The sequence below is a fragment of the Girardinichthys multiradiatus genome, chromosome 20, assembly GCF_021462225.1.
Source record: "Girardinichthys multiradiatus isolate DD_20200921_A chromosome 20, DD_fGirMul_XY1, whole genome shotgun sequence".
NCBI classification, from domain to species: Eukaryota; Metazoa; Chordata; class Actinopteri; order Cyprinodontiformes; family Goodeidae; genus Girardinichthys; species Girardinichthys multiradiatus.
Genome location: NC_061812.1, coordinates 16,043,159 through 16,064,691, shown reverse-complemented (window position 1 = coordinate 16,064,691; position 21,533 = coordinate 16,043,159). Strand labels below are relative to the sequence as shown.

Here is a 21,533-nt window from a genome sequence, read left to right as displayed (position 1 = left end):
GGCTATAAAGAATGCAAAGCCATGTAATCTACAGACGGATACTGACTGAAATAAGCACAACTTTATCTGTAGGTCAGGAGCTCCCCAGTGTGTTCAAAAGGTGGAAGTGCAGCCTTTTTCATACTTTCACTCAAAAAAAGGATTCATTTGGATCTTTCTTTAAAATGCAAAAGAAGAAAAATCAATTCAAAATAACTTTTTTAATCCCAGAGGGAAATTAACTTTGTTGTAGCTCATATTATGCAGGTTTCTTCAAAGAGCTGTTGTAGATCCTGATGGCTGTGGGCAGGAAGGATCTCCTGTAGCAGCCTGTCTTAAAGCAGATCTGAAGAAGCCTCTGACTAAAGACACTGTTGTTGTAGGACAGTCTGATGAAGAGGATGCTCAGGGTTCTCCATAATGTTCTTCATTTTATGAAGAATCCATCTTTCCACAATGATCTCCAGAGGTTCCAGAGGAGTCCCCAGAACAGAGCCAGCCTTCTTTATCAGCTTGTTGAGCTTTTTTAAGTCCCTGGCTCTGATGCTGCTTCCCCAGCAGATGATGGCAGAAGAGATCACACTTTCCACAACAGACTTATAGAAGATATGCAGCATCTTGCTGGAAACACCAAAGGACCTAAGCTTCCTCAAGAAGTACAGTCTGCTCTGTCCCTTCTTGTAGATGTCTTCACAGTTGCATCTCCACTCTAGTCTGTTGTCCAGGTGAACACCGAGGTATTTATACTCAACCACCACCTCCACTTCTTCTCTCATGATGGAAATAGTGTTGGACCTATTCCTGTTTCTCTTGAAATCTACAATAGTCTTCTTTGTTTTATGCACGTTCAAGATTAGATGATTGTTTCTACACCATGCCACAAAGTGGTCCACCAGGTCTACTCAGCATCTTGTGCATCTGTGATACATCCTATGACTGCAGAGTCATATGAGTCTACTTTTTGTAGACCACTTTCTGAACTGGAAGTCTGAGGTGTACAGAGTGAAAAGGAATGGTGAGAGTACTGTCCCCTGTGGTGCTCCTGTGCTGTTGACTACCTGGTTAGACTCACAACCCTTCAGTCTCACACACTGTGGTCTGTTTGTCAGGTAGTCTTTGATCCAGGAGATTGTTGAGGCCTCCACCTGAGTCTTCTGGAGTTTCTGACAAAGCAAATCATGTTGAATTGTATTAAATGCACTGGAGAAATCAAAGAACATGATCCTCGCAGTGCTACTGGCTTTGTCCAGATGACAGTGGGTATGTTGAAGCAGGTGTATGATGGCATCTTCAACTCCACCACAGTAAGCAAACTGAAGGGGGTCCTGAAAGTTTATTGTTTGCTTAATGAGATGGGCCAACAGGAGTCTCTCTAGGACCTTCATAATGTGAGATGTCAGGGCAACAGGTCTATAGTCATTGAGGACTGGTGGGTGAGTTTTCTTTGGTACCAAGACAGAAGGTCTTCCACAACACTGAAACCTTCTCCTGGGTCAGGCTAAGGTTGAAGAGGTGCTGCAGAATCCCACAGACCTGCTATGCACAGGCCTTCAGTTTCTTCAGCTGCCTCTTCACCTGACTTTTTGAGACAAACAGGTGGAAGAGGAAGGCAAATGGATCATCAGAATTTTCTAATTTTGTTGAAGACAGGCATGTAGAAGCAGAAAGGTCCATGGCTAAAGTGGAAGTTAAATTATTTCGGATGTGACAGGAAAGCTTTGGGTCAAAGAAGTGTTGGATGTCTGTTTGGAAAGCGTCCGGCAGGAGAACCTGACGCTTAGCCTGTTCCTAAACTGAATCTGTTGAGAATGTGTTTAGTTCAATGGCTCTGTCCGGACATCCAGCCAATCGTCCTTCTGCTTGAACCCTGTGATCTTGATATTGTTTTGCTGGAGCTTGCTCTCCAGCTTCTTCCTGTACACCTACTTGATGTATCTTCTCTTGACTTTAAATTGATTCCGTACACTCCTGAATAATTCCCGGTCTCCCTCTCTGAAGACTCTTTTTTTCTTGTAAAGCAGGTCCAGGGTGATCCAGGGTTCTTCATTGGAGAAGTATCTTGTCGTTATGGTGGGGATGGTGGTATTCACACAGAAGTTTAAATAGTCGGTCATGGCATTGATGTGCTCTCCATGTCGCTGGCACAGTGCCAGTCCCAGTCTTTAGCCTCAAAGCAACCTCGCAGGGCTTCTTCAGCTTTGCGTGACCATCTTCTCACAGTTCTTTTTATTACAGGTTGCATTTGGACAAGGGGTTAATTTTCAAAGCACAGAAAAAAGAGATTGTGATCTGATTTGCCTACAGGAAGTCGTGTTTTAGAGATGTATGAGTCCTTGACATTTGCATTAAACAAATCCAACGCTTAGTTTTCTGTGGTAGAGCAGCTGACAAACTGTTGAAACGTTGGGAGTGCAGCAGAGTGAGGTGTGATTACAATCACCAGATATTGCCACAACGCATTGGGGTATTATGTCTGTAGGTTAGCAACGCCAGAATAACACTGGTCAACTCTCTGGGTAAATAATATGGGCGAAATCTTACTGCTAACAGTTAAAAGAGTTAAATCAGGAAACAATTAGAAAAGGAATCATATTTTAGCGGCCCGCACTTACAGTAGTCTAGTATTATGTTTTGATATGTTTATGTCTGTGATGTCAACTTTGTTTTTCTCCAAAACATGAAATATACCCCTAACATCCATTAACCAATTATTATGGCATAATAATAATAAAAAACTGGATTGAAGTGAAAAAATATAAATAGCTCCAATAATTTAAGCAGTGACTGCCTACCTGCTGAGTTGAACTGTCATTTATTTAAAAAGTGTCAAACATATGGGTGATGAGGAAGAGCTTTTAATTTTCATGTCACTTTTTCTGTCTCTTTTTTTATTTAAGACCAAATCAATCTTATCAGTATAAAAAAGCTTTTCATTTGTATACCCAACATTTTACTTGCACTACGATACTTCATATAATTTGAATGTACAGAAAATATCACTGTCTGTTAAACAAAGTCTCAGACTTATTTATGGTATGGTATTTATTTGGCAATGTCATGCTATAGATGTCAGTCTGTTGCATGCAATCATGGAATATTTATGTCATGGATGTTGTCATTCTTATACAAAACAGGTTGCATAGCCGTGCTATTGCTTTTTAAATTTTATGACAAAAAAATACATAGGTGAAGATCATTTCTATAGCAGTCCACACCACAGGAATGCAACAATCCCTGGTAATGTGGAACAAAGGAACTTGAACACCCATCTGCTCTCTTGAAACCTTCATTGATTGGACATTCTGGGCATCTAGTGATCTACAAATGCAGTATAGAGTGACTGGTGAACACAAAGAAAGCCAAAAGGGTCACAATGTCACACAGGGTCACAATTGCTTTGCAATACATGGTGGTCAATAATAGTGTGCTCAATATGTGTTCAAAAGAGAGAATTTCCGAGCTCAAAGTTGTAAAGCTTAACTGGAGTGCTCCTTGAAGTCCAAGTCCTAACTTGGAAAGGTATAGGTTAGTTAATGTTGCAGAAATAAACACGGCTGATAGCTTGCATCTCGTCAAATCAGTGGTACACATAGTTTGACTCTGATTTCATTGTTCAGTAAAACATTGTTGTGTTTCTTTAGTGTTTGAATGCACAAAATACAGAGAAAAGGTTGCCAGCTTGTATTACTAATGCTGATAAACTTGGTCATCTAAACAATGTCAAACTAGGTGAATGGTGAGGATGTAACATTTTTTTGTCTATTTTTACATTTGGAAAAGTTACTCAGTTCTATATGACCTTTTATCTTGTATCAGGTTTAAGGCCAAATAAATAGAAACAAACCTACACAAAGACATTTGTATATGTACTACTTTTGTAATGAGAATTACATTAACCTTTTGTTTTATAATTAAACTTTTTGTTTGACAGTGAACTTACTAGAAGACACATCCTGCTTTGCTGTGTACAGACCATGAAAATCTAATTAGGCTTTGTTCCCATTGTATTGATCTTGTACAATAATGAGACACCGAAATTGAGGTATATACAGGACCCCGACAAAATGCATACTACTAATACCACTAAAGTTTGTCTAAAAACCCTGAATCAAGATACCACAAAGTTTGTGTTTTGTTTTTATGGGATTGCAATATATAGATATACTTCATTGCAGGGCAGGTCATTTCGCTCCTTTTACCTTTTCATTCATTCCTTTCGTGGTGGCATTTATTTCTACGTGTTTTGAACTGACCACACATCAATGTGTATAAGCCTTGACAGGATTTAGAGTAATTTTGTATTTTCAACTGATAATCTACTGTAGGGAAATATAGTTATATGAGTCCATGAAATAACATCTGATGGCAAGAGGTCGCTCAAAGCGAGTCATCATTCATAAGACATTTGATAAGTGTCAACTTATAAAATAAAAGCATGTGTTAATGTAAAATCAACAATTGTAACAATTTACCCATGAAATGTGAGGATGTTTATGATAATTTATCTCCATAATTCTTGAAGACATCTAAACTTCATAAAAATTATACTCGATGGCTTTAGTACATGGGTATGAAATGGGAGTACAAATCTGCCAAAAGTGGAGAGCTGACCTAGAACCATAATCTTAAAACTAAAGGTGATTTATGCAGACTGTTCACAACCCTAATTACTCAGTTTGCAACATTTTCCTGAGTGGTTTTGAAGGGGATTTTTGTTGTTGTGTCTGCTGTGACCTCATTTATCTTTATGATTATGTTTTAGGGGCTGTTTTGTACGGCGCCCGGAGACAGACAAGGGGGGAAAATATATATATATAGCGTGTGCACGAAATACTAATTTATGCCCACGAAGTACTGATTCGTGCCCACGGAGTGGGCTTCAAGTGACCTGTGTTGCAGATGTGTAACTCATAAGTGATGAAGCTCTGTGTACGGTGGGTGTGTAAATGTGCATGTTTGCGGTGGCGCTGTGAGACTGGGACCACGAAAAGAAGAAAAGTGTGCTTGGGTTGCGTGTTTTGGCAGTATGCACGATGGCGACCGTGTAGGACGTTCAGCTGGCCACGGTATATTTACCATGCAATCAGTGTGCAGTACAGTTATTAAAAACTCCCCGTGACACGCAAGTACATGAAGTTAACCCCGTAGTGAACAACCAGTTTGGCCCTGGAGGAAGCATCGACCAGTCAGGAAACGGAAGCAGGAAGCAATGAATTTTCAATATGCCAGACTTTTCAGAATCTCTTTGTAAAAATAAACTCTATCAGACTATCCCTGTCCATCCAGTTGTTGTTCCTCTGTATGTTTGAGAAAGTGCGCTGTTTTAGTATTTTGTGCGCACTCTATATATTCTTTCCCCATGTCGGTTCCCGGACGCCGTAGTTTTGCATCTGTCTCTTTTTGATGTTTTTTTTTTTTTACCACCATAGAAATGCTGGCAAAAACAATCTGAAGAAAGTTCTCAGCTTTCTGAAATCCTTCTTTAAGTACTAAGTTGGATTTTAAAAGGCATGGTCACTAATTATACACTTACCAATGGCATACCAAAAATGAAGAGCTTATTGAATTTAAATTAAGTATATGTGGCAACTTTAACACTCAGTGTTTGAAATTGGTAGCTCCTTATCTAATGACAAAGTGATTTATCCATTTTTCAAAGCGCACATAACTGGAAAAAATGAGAGATAACCTGAATAGGTCATAAAATCTAAAGAGCCAGCTGAAAATTTCTGAAGGACAAACTGGGCTAAGAAGCCCTGAGTACTTATTTTATTTTATGAATCATTATTCAAAATGTTGATTGACTGCATCAGGTGGGCAAAGGATTTTGAGGCAGGATTTTATATGAAAAATATAGTTTGTTACAATTGCCTCTAAACCCCACAAGATTTTACTTTTAAATTTCATGTTGAAAGATTCACTCAGGGATCAATGTGGTATCACTACTTGGTTTGGGACATTTTTGAAAAGAAAGGAAAAGAAGAGAGGAAGTAAAGAAGACTATACCAGGGAGAATATGGAAAGGAGAAAAGGGGTTAAAGGTTTAAACACAGGGGACCTGAAGTTTCCTGCTGACAAACAAAACACCACAATACAGCAGAGTCAGCTGCTAGAGTAGAGTGGAAAATGAGATCAGCTTTTTTTGTCTTTATCCCCACTGGAAACTTTTACAGCTTTAACTCATTAAGACCCAACCAGAAGGTGTCTCAGTTCAGAAAAGGTCAAGAGACAAATCTGCCAAAAAGCTCAAAACTTAAAATCCCCAACTGTAAATAAACAGACATTATTTTCTCTCCTTTTATTTCAAGAATGAATAAATATTAAGACATAACATCAGACCTTTCATGGTAAAAGCGATTATGTTACAGCAGCAACAAATGCAGAACATATTTTACCTGATTTCACAATTGCAAAAAGACTGTATGCTGTACAGAGCAAAAGGGAAATGGAGAATAAAAGAATAAATTCTGGGCTTTTATTTTATGACCATTCAGGATGTTTGCTGTTTCATGAAGCAGCGGAAGAGAAGAGGAGAGGAGAGTCATCAGGGTGCAGGTGTGGGCGGTTTAAAGAGTCCGGTCTTTCTGAAGTAGCGAACGATGAGAGGTACCGACACCACAGTGATGCTCATGCGAACGGGAGCAAAGAGCTTGTGGATGGCGTAGGCAAGGACAAACGTGCTGGTTCCTGCTGCCATTTTAGACTGAACCAGCTCCTCGCTGAAGCCCAGTTTGTACAGCATAGCCGTCATGTCGATCCCACTGCAGAGCCAAAACACATAACTAGTTAGAAAGTGCATAATTAACATACTGGCACAGTTTCTCTTCATTTACTACCAATGAAGGATTGAATTCTCCTCCATATAGAATTTTTAGGACATGCAGTATGTTAAACAGGTATCTAATATCAGAGCTTATACTGAACCCTTCTGATAAGAGTAGGACAACTGAGAGCCTTTTGTAACAGAATCAGGCCCACAGCATCACACATCACACATCCAACACCATCCAACAATGTTTTAGCTAGTTATCCATATATATTTATCCCTTGTTTTACACCAGACCCACCTGGAGCATTTGTTGCCAAAAAGTTCAATTTCAGTCGCCCAGCTCCAAGTTAAGAGTTAAACTAACTCCACATGAACCGCTTTTCCAACAAACACGTTCCAATGCTAAACTAGTGCCAGTGGTTGGAACCACCTGATTTTTGTGTTTCCACCACAGCAAGCTCTGACTCTAGAGCTGATAAACTGTTTCCTTTTATTGCACCACCTCTGCGCTGAGCTAGAAGACGGAACTACCTTTGTCAGGAGCTGGTGGTGGGCCTATGGAGAACATTCAATCAATCGCAACATTGTGAACTCCATGTTTGTACCTCAGGAGTTTGTTTCATTTTCATCTGCTTAATTTAAAACAAAATAATAGAAAGAAACATTGGCTTAGCATATTAACAGCAATTGTGCCTCTGCTGTTGGGGTTTGTGGTAAGAAACCACATATTCTATCTTGGTTGTGTGGTTTCTTAATTTGAATGCAGGTAGCTCGTTTCAATGTTTGTATTTATGGATACTGCCGCGTTGTCACACATTATTTTAAAAGGCTGCTTGTGTTTCAGTCAGCTGCATGTGGGAGTGATGATGTGACAGGTATAGAAGTTGTTTTTATGGTTATTAAATGAACTGTACCTTGAAGTGTTACCAATTTGATTTTCATGTTTTTGAAGTTTCGACAGCCCTGCTGTCCTTTTTGAGTTGAATTGAATAAATTGCTTTTGTTAGTCCACCCCAGCCTATGGACAAAAAACCTGCCAATTGATACTGTGAGGGAAGACTATTTACTTTGTTTTGTTTTGCCTTTTCTGGGCACCTCCCTACGGGACAACAATGAAACTTAGAGCCACACGCCCTTTTGTCTAAGAGACCTGAACTTGTATTTGTAATTAAGGTGTGAAGTCATGTGGGATACTAATGTTTGAAATGTTAACTGAGGTGATTATTGATTGCTGTGGTTATTCCCTCAGGTTCATTTCTTCGTCTCCTTTGGTTTTCAGGGTATGGTGGGTTTTAGGCTTAGGCTGTAAGTGCCACATTTATGTATCAGTACATTTGTCTATGTTGTTAACTTGAGGGAGTGACTTGACTTTTTGTGTTGAACTTGCTTTGCAACATTTTACTATCGCCTGCCAGGCTGTTTAAGTGGGTCAACGTGTTCACAGCTATGCACACAGCTGCTATTTTCTGCTGAATCAATCAGCACCATTTCCTAGACCTTAAACACTGTTGGTTATACAGTATCACCATGTGGTGTTAACAAACCTCCTGTAAACATTGTGTTTAATTTTTCCACTATGCCACAGAGATCCAAATATTAGAGTTAGGTAGCAAACATTTAGTGGATGAGACATTTATAGTGAGGTAAAGACAATGCAGTTCTTTTAAAGAACCAGTTAAGAACTGGCTCTAGAACTAGCTCTGTTTAAGCACTGGAACTGTTTCCCATTGGTGAAAAAGCCTGAATAATCCACACACTTGCAATGGTAAAACAGATTAAGCCTTATAGTGGTATCTCTTCCAAACAAACCTGTTGGCATGTAGATGTATCTGGTCATTCTTATGGAGACTCTGTGACTCCAGGGTGCCACTTTTTGCTGCAGATCTCTAACTGTGAGCTTAGCAGGGTTTTTTACTAACATGTTTTGCATGGTGGAAAGATAAGTATGACTTTCCATCCAGGCTAAAGAAAGGAGAAGGGTACATCTGCAAACTGTAAGTGGGAGGCTCGAAACTTTAGGCATTTTGTCCACACAAACATTGATTGGTTTGTTCAATTGGCTTCCAACAGTTTTCCCTTACTTTTCGGCAGTATCAAAGCGGGACAAAAAGAATGAAGGTAATGCATATTTTAAACATGAATTTTGTGTTTTTAGAATTATATTTAAAATTGTATCAGTTTGTGTTATGTACATGTATAAATATCTGTAAAAAGGTAGCTAATCAGATACACCCTTAAACCAAAGATACGCCCCTGGTGACATGCTCATCCAATCACGTGTTTTGCTTTACTTAGGTTACGCTTTCCCTTAACTTGGAAACGCATTCACTTGTTGCAGATGTACCTACTTGGAGATAAATAAATGGGACCTGGTGTCATGTCATGGTTCACTAATTTAAAGTTCATAGAAGCACATATCAGCTTCTAAAAGTGAAATAATGCTTCAGATTCATTTATTTCAAGTGTTAGAGGTACCAACAACTGTCCCATGTGAGTTTGTTAATTATATCTTAACATGGGACTTTTTTTCTGCTCTGAATAATTTTACTTACATTAAAAGGTTGGTCTTTTATTTATTTATTTTACTGTAAGATCATGTTGCAGCATTAAAAGAGTAATTAATGTTGAGCCTCTTTACACATCCTTACCAAGGGTACTAATAAATGTTTCTTTATCTGTATAAAGGAATAAATAAATAAAACATTTTAAACATAAAAATTATATCAACTGGGCAAGAGGAAGGGACTTTCTCACTTATCACCAAATACAATTTAAGATTTAGCATTCATGATTATATGAAGGTGCTTCTAGTGGCCGTGACATGGGTATCTTCCACATCAGTGAACATCTGTGAGAGGATCCTGAAAAAGCATTTGAGAACCTGGTCTAGTCTTCAGAACATTGTTTTTACAACCTTTTATAGACACCACCTCCCTGTTGTGTCAATGCCACCACGAGGTGGTGACAATGCTCAAGCTAATAAGGATTAGCACATTGGAAGAACTGATGGTGTCAGCTTTAAGTTGAAAAACTGTTGCTGTCAATAAACACAAAGTGGTTGATACTACTTTTAAACAAAAGGTCGATAGATGGTTTTTCAAAATTGGATGAAATGGAGAATTTAATATGATTTGTATTCTATTTCAATAAAATTAAATAAGATTACAGATGAACATTGCATGTATAGCAAAACTGCAAATGCTGCTCTCAAAAGTGTTAATCATATTTTTGTGCTGTTGCAGTAGTTTGAGGTGTGATTCACGTGTCTCTCCACAAGAACCTCACTGAGAACTAATGTGCTTCTCACATCTCTTTTCACACAGTTGACCTCCGCTTTAATTGTCACATAAATTCCAAGGACTTTAACCAGCTCTGCGTTTCCCTGACCTTATAAAACCGGCTTTTGTTTTGTACAGTTGTGGCCTTTGCGTCAGAGCTGCTTGGAGAAATAAATATGCAAGGAATGTGGCTTCAAGCTGCTTCTGTCAATGCAGCCTTTCTCATGCTTAACAGTTCAGCTAAACTCAGCTCACTGAAGTCTGCTAAATATGTGGTGTCATTCTGCACCATGGCAAATGTTTCCCCTACCACATGGCAGGGCTCACAGTGATAATGCTTAAAGTCACTGTACATTACAATGATTATCACCACTTACAGGAAGAACTCTCTCCAGCCCACCAGGTTATGTTTTTCTAATCCCTCTGTTTTGTGGCCACGCAGCCACAGGATAAGCCCAAAACATGTAGTATTGAACTCAGGCCAAAAATAAGGCATGTTGTGCTGCTTTGGTTTCTTCATTGTGCAACATGATCAACAGATGCCAACGAAGCTCAGGGGAAATTAGAGACTTTAAGCTCTGCACACAACAAAAACCCTTTATTTTAAGAAAATACAGATAGGCTCTGTATCCGTTTAAGGCAGTGGTAGCATTTTAAAAAGAATGAGCCCAGTAATATTTGACACAAAAGATATTTTGAGGTACTATTTACTTTACTATCACAGAACAGGCCACATTTGTTGCATTCGTGCTAAATGTATTAGCATTCCTCAGGGAATGAGCACCACTACATTTGGTTTATACTTTGCATTGTGCTCAAGAAAAGTAAAAATTACACCAGCATGCTCTGGCACTGCTTAGTAACATTTTTAAAATAACGTTTTGATTCATTAAAAATAAACCTGGCCTTATGTGGAACGTATTTTTTGTATTTACTCATGTTATCTTTGTTTAATAACAATTTCTCAGAAGCATAAAAAAAGCCAGAAAAACAAGAAATCAGTGAACACTTTGTCATGGCACGGTAAAATAGCTTTTGAAAGCTTTAATGGTTAATTTTTTTCAGGGTTTAAGAGACTTTAATAAGATATACGTGAACTGCGTTAGACTTTTGAAAGTCAGTGATGTTACCTGGATATAAGGAGGTAGAACATTCCCAGAGACATGAGAGAGATTCCAATATGAAAGGAAACTCCCACTGCTCCGTATTCTTTGAAGACCTTCTTTAGCTGCTGGGCCTTGCTTGGTTTTCCTTCCTCTGGGTCTGGTGTGTTTCCTGGGTCTTTTTCTGTGCTTGAGGTAGAGGAAGCCTCCTGGAGATCCTGAACATATGGCAAAATGACATGAGGTAAAAAAAACGAGAGTTAAGTAACATTTCAGAATGAGTCAGGACTGAAGGACACACAAAGTTGTAAGAAATGTGTTTGAACCAGTTCTTTGTCCTGTGAATGTGACTGAACAAAGCCTGGACTTTAATGAGCTTCCCTGGTAATGAAGCAGAAGAGTCAGCTAAATAAACACATTCAGCTGCTGCTGCTATGTGCTTTAGCTAATTCACATTAAGCAAGTGAGTCAGCATCTCCCACACACACAAAGAGCCTCTCATCAGCACACAAACAGACATGACTCAGTTCGCGACCTCCTGACACAAGCACCACATCACCTGCAGCCGTCTGACACGTTGCCAGGAAAAGGCAGGTCACTAAGGAGCGAGTGTGGGGGAGATTAGTGAACCAACATCACACAAAAGGGGCGCTTCAAGCTGCAAGCTGTACCAGAGTGCTGACCATGAGGAGCTGTGGAATTTTACCGACATATAACAAACATAATCATCCATCTGACAAAAGTAACATGAGCTGCATTTTACAACTTTAGGCACAGAATCTGTGCAATACGATTCAAGGACTTAAGGAAATGTAAAGCCCTGAGATACCAGTTTAAGCCACGCACAAGACAAATCGAAGCTGATCTCACTGAGCAATGAAATTGAAGTTTTCTGTTTGAAATTGATTCATTGATTCGTAATACCTATTTAAATGACAAACTAAATGGGACTTTTTGGACCAATTTTTTATAAATTTACGAAAATAAATGACTGAAATGACTGAATCCACATCAGACGTTTAATAATAGCAGTGCATCGATTTGTACCCGGCCAGTGGGCATTTTGCACCCGCATTGACAAACAGGCTTTCTGTCAATGTACCTACAGGTTACCCATTTGTCCCTTCCTACTTTCATAACTGTAAAACAAACTACTTAGTACCCATGTAATGATGCTTATGTCAATCTAAGGCTGTTCTAATGGAGTACATGTCCCAACAACACACTAAAAGAGATTTTCAGAAAGTTACTTGAAACAATTGGTTTATAAAGCAGGTACCAAACGTCCGCCAGGTGGGTATACATTGATGCATTGTAGGTACCAAACGTCCTGTGGCAAGCGGCTCCTTTTTGTACCCAAAACAGTCGGGAATGAAGCCCAAACAGCATAAGTATGAAATGGTGAAGGGTTAAAAAAAGACCAGCACCAGTCATGGCCAAGGGACATTTTGGACTGCCTGTATGTCTGCCTATATGCTAAAACTTACAAATGAGCATTCATCACTTATTGGTGCAAATATTTTTTTTAACTCATATACACAGCATGTGAAATACATCTGAGAGACAGGATAAATAAGTCTGGCTGAACTGATAGGCATGCAGTACACAAAACGATTTGTTTACAGATATGAAATTGCAATGCAGGAATATAAAACAGGGACATGAAGTTACAAGGGGGTGAATTGGCCCGGAGCCTATTCAGACTGTTTATGAGATCTAAAGTTTACATTTGTTTCTTTAAACTTTTTCTGCATGAGAAAAGTTTATTAGGTTTAAAGCTTCAAGCTACTTGCCTAAGAAAAAACTGTAAATAAAACACTGCGATTACATAAATTGTATAAAAATATAAGCTCTTCTTATGGCAAAGCCACCAATGGTTTTCCTCGTCATCTTGCCGTATAACAGTTTTAGCTAAAGATGAGTCACACTCCTCCTTTAGGTTTTCACATTTTACCATTTAATGCACATATATTACCTTTAGTTCGGGTTATCGTGATATACTTCTTGGTGAAATAAAGCAGCTTGGTATCAGCTGGTAAGAGGGCGTCTTAACTAGTGGTTGAATTTTTAGAGCATGCTATAATAGTTCTCCTCTGCCAAGATGAATGAGGATTCTCCGTGAAAACAGGAAATGTCTGTGTTCTATTTTCAGGCCAACACTGTGTGCTTTTAAAGCTGACAGAGCTCCCACTGAACTCTTGTACCTGTAGTCTTCTAAAAGCTCATAAAACACTAAAATACAGCAGTAAAGTCAAGATGCACACACTGATCAAATGTGGCACTATTTTTTGTGGGATCAGCTTGGATGTGGTATATCTAATTTCTTCAGACTTCAATTAAAAGGTCAATTGCAGACAAGGTTGTTTGGCCTTGCCGGAGACGTATCGGCATATTATTCATGGGCGCAACCTACATTGTCAACTCTGCTGCTCAACTCACACATAAAACTGACTGTTGTGCATGGTTTCATTTTAAATCATTTGTTACCTTATGAGTGTTGGAGCCCTTTGAAAAAATGTTAACTGAAACTTAAGTGTAGTCTTAACATACAGTAGCTATTATTCAAGTCTTGTACCATGTTTCTTTGCACTGAATGCAACTATTTATCTTTTTCAGGACATGCTGAACAATACGAAACCAGCTGATCTTTTCTTTTAGCTGAATTCTGTCTTGTTAAAGTTTGGCCCAAGCTTTCTGGATGAAGCCATAGCCTTGGTCACATTTTCACTGTGCTGTCATCAACAGACAATGGAGGACTCCAGAGAGAGTGAAGCAGCAGAGCCCTTTTACTTGCTTTTCAGCACTGGGACAGGCCAAGCTAAAAGTAAAGGCGGGCACCACAGTGAGGAGGGTCATGTGAGCGAGCGGCTACAGGGAGCTGTGCCATGATGGTTGTATAGGACAGGAACAGTGGGACTGCTGTCTGTGAGAGCAGCTTTTCATTGCCATGAAAATACATGTGACATGCAAACAGAGACAAAGGCACACTCAGGCTCTGAACAAACATGCACAGACTGGAAGGGAAATGGTGAAGTGGTTGTTCCCCCAGCCAGCCTGCTGAGTGTCCAGCAACAGAATGCTCTGATTTACATTAAAGGGATGTTTGTACATTTTTAAGTGCAGGTCAATTCTGGAGAGCACATCTTTCTCTTGAATAGATCACATAGCCATTGTTGAAATTGTACAGAGTGTGTCATTTCAGCCAGTCCTGTATGAATTTAAATGATTAAACTTTATGCTTTTTTATTGGGAAAATTATTGGCCCTTTTTAAACCCTCTTTACTGGATACTTTTCAGATTCTGGATCTTCATAAACTTCCTATTTTATTATGGAGAACCCTGAGCATCCTCTTCATCAGACTGTTGTACAACAACAGAGTGTCTTCAGTCAGGCTTCTTCAGATCTGCTGTGAGACAGACCTCTACAGGAGATCCTTCCTGCCCACGGCCATCAGCATCTACAACGGCTCTTTGAAGAAACTTGTATAACAACGTGAGCTACAACAACATTTTGGGATTAGTAAAGTATTTTTCAATTGAATTGAATTATTCAGTGAATGTGCAGTGCCTTGCAAAATAATTATGACCCTAGATTTTAGGTTCCACATTTGTATGTTACAACTTGAATTTATTCTGTTGGAATTTTGATAGACAAAACAAATTAGCGCCTAACTGAAGGTGAAGAAAAAGGATTTATTTTTCACAAATAAAAATCTGAAAAGTGTGCTGTGCTTATATATGTTCAGCCTCCTTCAGTTGATACTTTGTAGAACCACCTTTGATGGCAGTATGGCTGCAGGTCTTTAGGCGGAGGTCTCTTAAACCTAAGCACATCTAAAGACTGAAACTTGTCAACATTCTTCATTGCAAAATGGTTCAACCTTAGTTAGATTGGGTGGAAACCATTGGTGGACATTCCTTTTCAAGGCTCGCCAGAGATTCTCAATTGGATTTAGATCTGGACTTTGACTAGGCTATTGCAATATATAAATATCATTTGCTCTAAACAAGGGTCTGTGGAGTAAAGGAAATGCATATTCTATAGAGCGAATTTATCTTCTACCAGAAGTGTCCATGTCCTTTCATTGGCGCCCTTGACAAGTAAGAAGGTACACAGTGGATAGGGAGCAGGAAGACAAGCATCTGAGCTGACATGGAGGAGGGAGCACGTGGCCGTGGCCAGTTAAATTGATGTTTCTTTGTTCTTGTGTCGTTAATCTATAGGTAGGGTTGCATTTGTGTCATGCACCTGTCTCTGAAGTCTCTGTGGTCTTAAAAGCTTGAGATATTGTTTTATAACCTAACCCTGCTTTTAACTTCTCCACATCTTTTTGTATAACTTGTCTGTCTGGCATGTTCCTTCTAAACATGTACCATTTCCTTCTACTTCAGTCATTCTACTTTGTGTTGAAATTCCTTCATAGATGTTTGTGTTGACATCTGAAAATATTCCTGTTATATAACAACTTCTACAAGGCACTAAATGTGTGTCCAATTTGCATGAGTTTGCAGCAGGAAATTGTTTTTCATAATTTTATCTCTTGCAAGCATTGAAATTTGGGTCTCACAGGGCAAACAATTTGACACACCTAAAACTACTCATAACTTTATACTTTTGGTAAAATTTTATTTAGAATTCATCTTGTATCAAATGTAAAGGCATGACTATAACAATTTAGATTCTAATTAACTTTACAGGTTTTTACTAAAATGTGTCATTAACTGCAAGGCATTTACTCGAGGTGAAGTGAACTGGAGAATTCAAGCCTCTCTTATTTGAGCCTTATCTCTAATGAACCTTTGATATTTCACTGCTGTAGTTTGTCAGTCAGTTTCAGTAAAATGTTGCTCCAAAGTCCAGACTTTCTGTTAGCGTCCAGAAGAGTCTCTGTCAACATATAAATATATATTTTTAGGATTTTAGCAGTTTCTTAAAGCAAAATCAGTTTTCTTTTGTTCGTCAAGCGTCAGCTGACATTTTCTAATACTGATTTGTATCCTGTTGTCCCTTAGTGTAGTTTGAAGCTGAAAAAATTTAAATAAACTTGGACACTGCTCATTATCTCAAGGACAGTTATATTGCTGTGTATGTCTGCCCACAAACCCAAAATTCAAGCTGTTACACAATGTACAGTACTGTGCAAAGGTTTTAACCAACCCTAATTTCTTCTAATCTCCTAATTTTTCTTCTAATCAATAAATCAGGTTTTCTAAAAGGTATTTTAAAGTTTTTCTTTGGAGCTAGACTGTTTTATTACCCACCCACTGTCCATTTCTGGTCACTATGATAACAGTAGAGCTGCTAGATTATAATAAATAATAATTATTATAATATAATAATTAAATAAATATTTGACATGATTACTCGTTATGTTTGAAAAGTCACCGCCTTTATATTAATATAAAATATAAAAAAAAGCAAACTAATTTGAATAATAATATATAGCTTTTGTTGATTACACCATTTTTGTTTTGAGTCCAAATCCTATTAGGAAGTGACTGAACTAAAAGAAATAATGAAAAGAAAAGGTTGAAAGGTGAAAATCATCGAAATCACATGTTGAAGGAAGCAGAAAACTATTAGTCAGACCTGACACAGGACCTATCAGAATCAGCCTTTTTGCCAAGTTTGTGCACACAAACAAGGAATTTCACTCCAGTAGACTTTGCTCTGAGTGAAGATTTTTTTTTCCCCAATATAAATGGACATAAAAAATATAACTATTTTTAAAATGTAAATGTATACACAAGTGACTTTACAGAGAAGATAATGTGAGATCTGTGAATATCTGTCTATAGATAATGTACGCCAAATTATCAAATATCACCTCCTTTTTTGTGCGAAGATACTGTTTTCTAAATCTGTTTCATTTTTTATATTTTTCATAGATTTGATTCAAAGTAATAAAAAAGAACTGGATGTGGCAGGCTCCTGGTACCAAAGGGCCTAAAGAGATTGTTTATCAGTGGAAACAACACTAGTTCCTCCCTTAGGTTTCAAATGTTGAAACAGATTTCCTTAAAAACCAAATAAGATCCAAAGGGAGAAAAAAAATTGCAACACCTGCAGAAATCTCAGAACCATTGATCTGGTAAGAATCCCTTTTGTTGACTTGAATACATACAGGTCCTTCTCAAAATATTAGCATATTGTGATAAAGTTCATTATTTTCCATAATGTCATGATGAAAATTTAACATTCATATATTTTAGATTCATTGCACACTAACTGACATATTTCAGGTCTTTTATTGTCTTAATACGGATGATTTTGGCATACAGCTCATGAAAACCCAAAATTCCTATCTCACAAAATTAGCATATTTCATCCGACCAATAAAAGAAAAGTGTTTTTAATACAAAAAACGTCAACCTTCAAATAATCATGTACAGTTATGCACTCAATACTTGGTCGGGAATCCTTTTGCAGAATGACTGCTTCCATGCGGCGTGGCATGGAGGCAATCAGCCTGTGGCACTGCTGAGGTCTTATGGAGGCCCAGGATGCTTCGATAGCGACCTGTAGCTCATCCAGAGTGTTGGGTCTTGAGTCTCTCAACGTTCTCTTCACAATATCCCACAGATTCTCTATGGGGTTCAGGTCAGGAGAGTTGGCAGGCCAATTGAGCACATTGATACCATGGTCAGTAAACCATGTACCAGTGGTTTTGGCACTGTGAGCAGGTGCCAGGTCGTGCTGAAAAATGAAATCTTCATCTCCATAAAGCTTTTCAGCAGATGGAAGCATGAAGTGCTCCAAAATCTCCTGATAGCTAGCTGCATTGACCCTGCCCTTGATAAAACACAGTGGACCAACACCAGCAGCTGACACGGCACCCCAGACCATCACTGACTGTGGGTACTTGACACTGGACTTCTGGCATTTTGGCATTTCCTTCTCGCTAGTCTTCCTCCAGACTCTGGCACCTTGATTTCCGAATGACATGCAGAATTTGTTTTCACCCGAAAAAAGTACTTTGGACCACCGAGCAACAGTCCAGTGTTGCTTCTCTGTAGCCCAGGTCAGGCGCTTCTGCCGCTGTTTCTGGTTCAAAAGTGGCTTGACCTGGGGAATGCGGCACCTGTAGCCCATTTCCTGCACATGCCTGTGCACGGTGGATCTGGATGTTTCTACTCCAGACTCAGTCCACTGCTTCCGCAGGTCCCCCAAGGTCTGGAATCGGCCCTTCTCCACTATCTTCCTCAGGGTCCGGTCACCGCTTCTCGTTGTGCAGCGTTTTCTGCCACACTTTTTCCTTCCCACAGACTTCCCACTGAGGTGCCTTGATACAACACTCTGGGAACAGCCTATTCGTTCAGAAATTTCTTTCTGTGTCTTACCCTCTTGCTTGAGGGTGTCAATAGTGGCCTTCTGGACAGCAGTCAGGTCGGCAGTCTTACCCATGATTGGGGTTTTGAGTGATGAACCAGGCTGGGAGTTTTAAAGGCCTCAGGAATCTTTTTCAGGTGTTTAGAGTTAACTTGTTGATTCAGATGATTAGGTTCATAGCTCGTTTAGAGACCCTTTTAATGATATGCTAATTTTGTGAGATAGGAATTTTGGGTTTTCATGAGCTGTATGCCAAAATCATCCGTATTAAGACAATAAAAGACCTGAAATATTTCAGTTAGTGTGCAATGAATCTAAAATATATGAATGTTAAATTTTCATCATTACATTATGGAAAATAATGAACTTTATCACAATATGCTAATATTTTGAGAAGGACCTGTACTGATTTACAAAGGCACTAGCTAAAACTTTCATTCTTTGAAAGCAATGTTCAGAGTGATATTTAAGGTTAATTTAATCATTCTGCTGCTTCTTTCAGGGCTGGGTCACATTTTGTGCATACTTCAACTGTAAAATCAATGTGTAAGTGTTTTATCCCCTGTGTTTGCTAGTGAGCAAGACCTTAAATTTTGCCCCTCCTCCCCAACTCCACTAATACAGCAGTTATTGCAATGGGCTAATCAGATTGGAGACATTAAAATACCTTGAGCTGTGTCTGGATCAAGACCGCTTTAAAAGTTTGCAAGAAAGTCTGGGTCCTTGAAAGGTAAATATGAAGAAATATGGGACGTTTTTTTTTTCTTCCTATGATGCGATTTTGTGTGGTTGTGCCCCTATGAACACATGTTAAGTGTCTGTTGCCCTGTTGTTGACTCGCCAATAAAAGCCACGTGTAGGGAGCAAAGTAAGCCTGTATTTTATTCAGCTGTAGGTGGGTTTGAACATAATGAATCACTGAGCTGTGAACTAGTCAGGCATTAGTGCAGCACTGAGCATGTGTTTTGCTTGTAGTGCAGACACATTAATAACATGCACAACAGAGAGAGTTGTATAACAAGCCTGTTCGCTTACATGTGGTCTTCTTCAGTATAGCTGAAGGCGCCACAACCTTCCTGCTTACTGAATATTTTATGCTGAAGTTATGAATCCTGAGCAAAGGGACGGAGAAACAGGCGTCACGTTGAGGCTCGAACCTCTGAGCTCCCAATAAGCTGGTCCTTGAGTGAAACAAACACTATTAATTACCGGTTTGCTGCTGTCAGTCTGCTCCTCGCTCCTCTTTGTGGCCGCAGCTCTGGTCTGCATGCTTCTGCTGCTGGTTTTACCTGTAAACAAAGCGGCACCCTTCGCGTCTCCTCCGAGCCTTGTCTTACAAAATTCACCGCCCCCTTGGTGCACGCTTCTGGACAAATTCCCAGCCAGGGCTGCAACCCTGTCCAAGAGTGCCCACTCTGTTATTACCAAACAAGCCGACTCGTCCCAGTTCTGGACGGGTTCAGGTTTGTGGGGCGCTCGCTTTACCTCGAGTCCGCCGGTGGACGCGCTGAGGAAGCGGAGACGCTGAAACGTCGGGCCTGTCCGGACTGTCAGCGAGACGTACCTCGGTCCGTTTGCTTTGACCCGCACCAGAAACGAGCCCGGACGTTCAGAAGCCTGATCCAGAGCCGCTACTAACAGCCTCCTCGTACGGCACAAAAACATTGTCGGCGCGCCTCCACGGGCGAGTTTAGAGTGTCTAGAAAATCAAATAAAGCGAGTTAATCGACCCGAACAACTAATTATGCGAGAGGGTGGCAGTAAACATGTTGCCCTGTGCCCTCCGGTGCCCCCCCTTAGGTCCTCTTGTTGACCGATTATTGCCGACAGCCAATCCGGAGTGACGCGCAACCGCAGATAGTAAAAACCAAAGAGAAGGGAGGGGGTATTTAAAGGCATAACCATGCAAAATTATCTAATAGAGTTACATCATAAACAGAACATCAAACTGAGAGCAGTTTATCTTATTTTAAAGTACTGCAAACAGATGTAAACTGAGCTGCAGGTTTCCAGGCTGTTAATTTTAGGTTATTAGTTTTAAGCGCAGGTTAGAGGAGCATAACTCGTTTTACTGTTAAAATAAACCACAAAACAAACACGAATACACACTAGCCTGTTTTTAAGCACATAAAAGGTTAAATAAATATTTAATGAGACCATAAGTCATAACATGTCTTAGGATATTTAATTCCCAAACATCCTGAGTTACAGCAGACTGTGTTTGTAAATTTTAGTGATGTGTTCTTTCTTGACCTTGGTTTTATTTTGAATACCACACCTGTAATATAAGGGTAAACACAAAATATTATGACTAGATTTTCCCATACAGGTACATCTCAAAAAATAATGTGATAAAAAACTCTATTTTTTACTTAATTTGCTAAAAAAAAATCAACCTCTTATAATTAGATTCATTACTCAGAGTGATACATTTAAAGGGTCTATTTCTGTTCATTTTGATGATTGAGGCTTATAGCTAATGAGAACCTCGTTTTTTTAATTTAAATGTAGAATTAGAATAAGCCTACATGAGATCAAAAAAGGAGGGGATCATGAAGCAATGTCCATTCAAGAGTTTGGAACAGATTAACAAGGTGTGGACTGCGGCTGGAGTCAGAGCTTAAAATGTCCACCCACAGACACATATGCAGGACATGGACTGTAGCATTCCTTGTGTTAGGTCACTTCAGAACCAGAGATAAAGTCAAAAGCGTCCTTCCTGGGTTAAGGAGAAGAAAGGACTGAACAATTGCTCAGATGAAAGTAAGTCTTGCACTTATAAACAACCTTACTGTTGCATTTAATGGGACCCCAACAATACATTGCTTTTTCTCACGGACATTAAATCAGACTATATTTTTCCTGCTTTAGGTCAGATGGATTATCAAAATGATTTCTAATTGCTAAAGGACATCATAATAATAAAGTGAGAGAATGCATAGTAATTAAGATTCCTGCACCTTGTCATTTTCCAAGGTAAACAAGTCCTGTCCCAACATGAGCTGATATGTCCCTCAGAGAGGAAGAATTCATTACTCCAAAAGCAAGTTAAAAAGCTAGAGTACAGTTTGCAA

At 39.2% G+C, this 21,533-nt stretch overlaps 1 protein-coding gene across 2 annotated transcripts; it reads right to left on the bottom strand.

The window, feature by feature from the left end:
- Window positions 1-6,262: 6,262 nt before the first annotated feature.
- fam210b (family with sequence similarity 210 member B) lies at window positions 6,263-20,303 on the bottom strand. Of its 2 annotated transcripts, none has more exons than XM_047346992.1 (3): window positions 19,945-20,303; window positions 11,157-11,347; window positions 6,263-6,740 (listed from the first exon to the last, which is right to left on the bottom strand). In XM_047346992.1, exons 1-3 carry the CDS (start codon window positions 20,122-20,124, stop codon window positions 6,524-6,526), a joined length of 588 nt encoding a protein of 195 aa, XP_047202948.1. In that variant the 5' UTR covers window positions 20,125-20,303; the 3' UTR covers window positions 6,263-6,523. The 2 variants fall into 2 exon arrangements, with proteins under 2 accessions (XP_047202948.1, XP_047202947.1); XM_047346991.1 differs by having other exon boundaries at window positions 19,669-20,300.
- Between the last annotated feature and the right edge of the window lie 1,230 nt (window positions 20,304-21,533).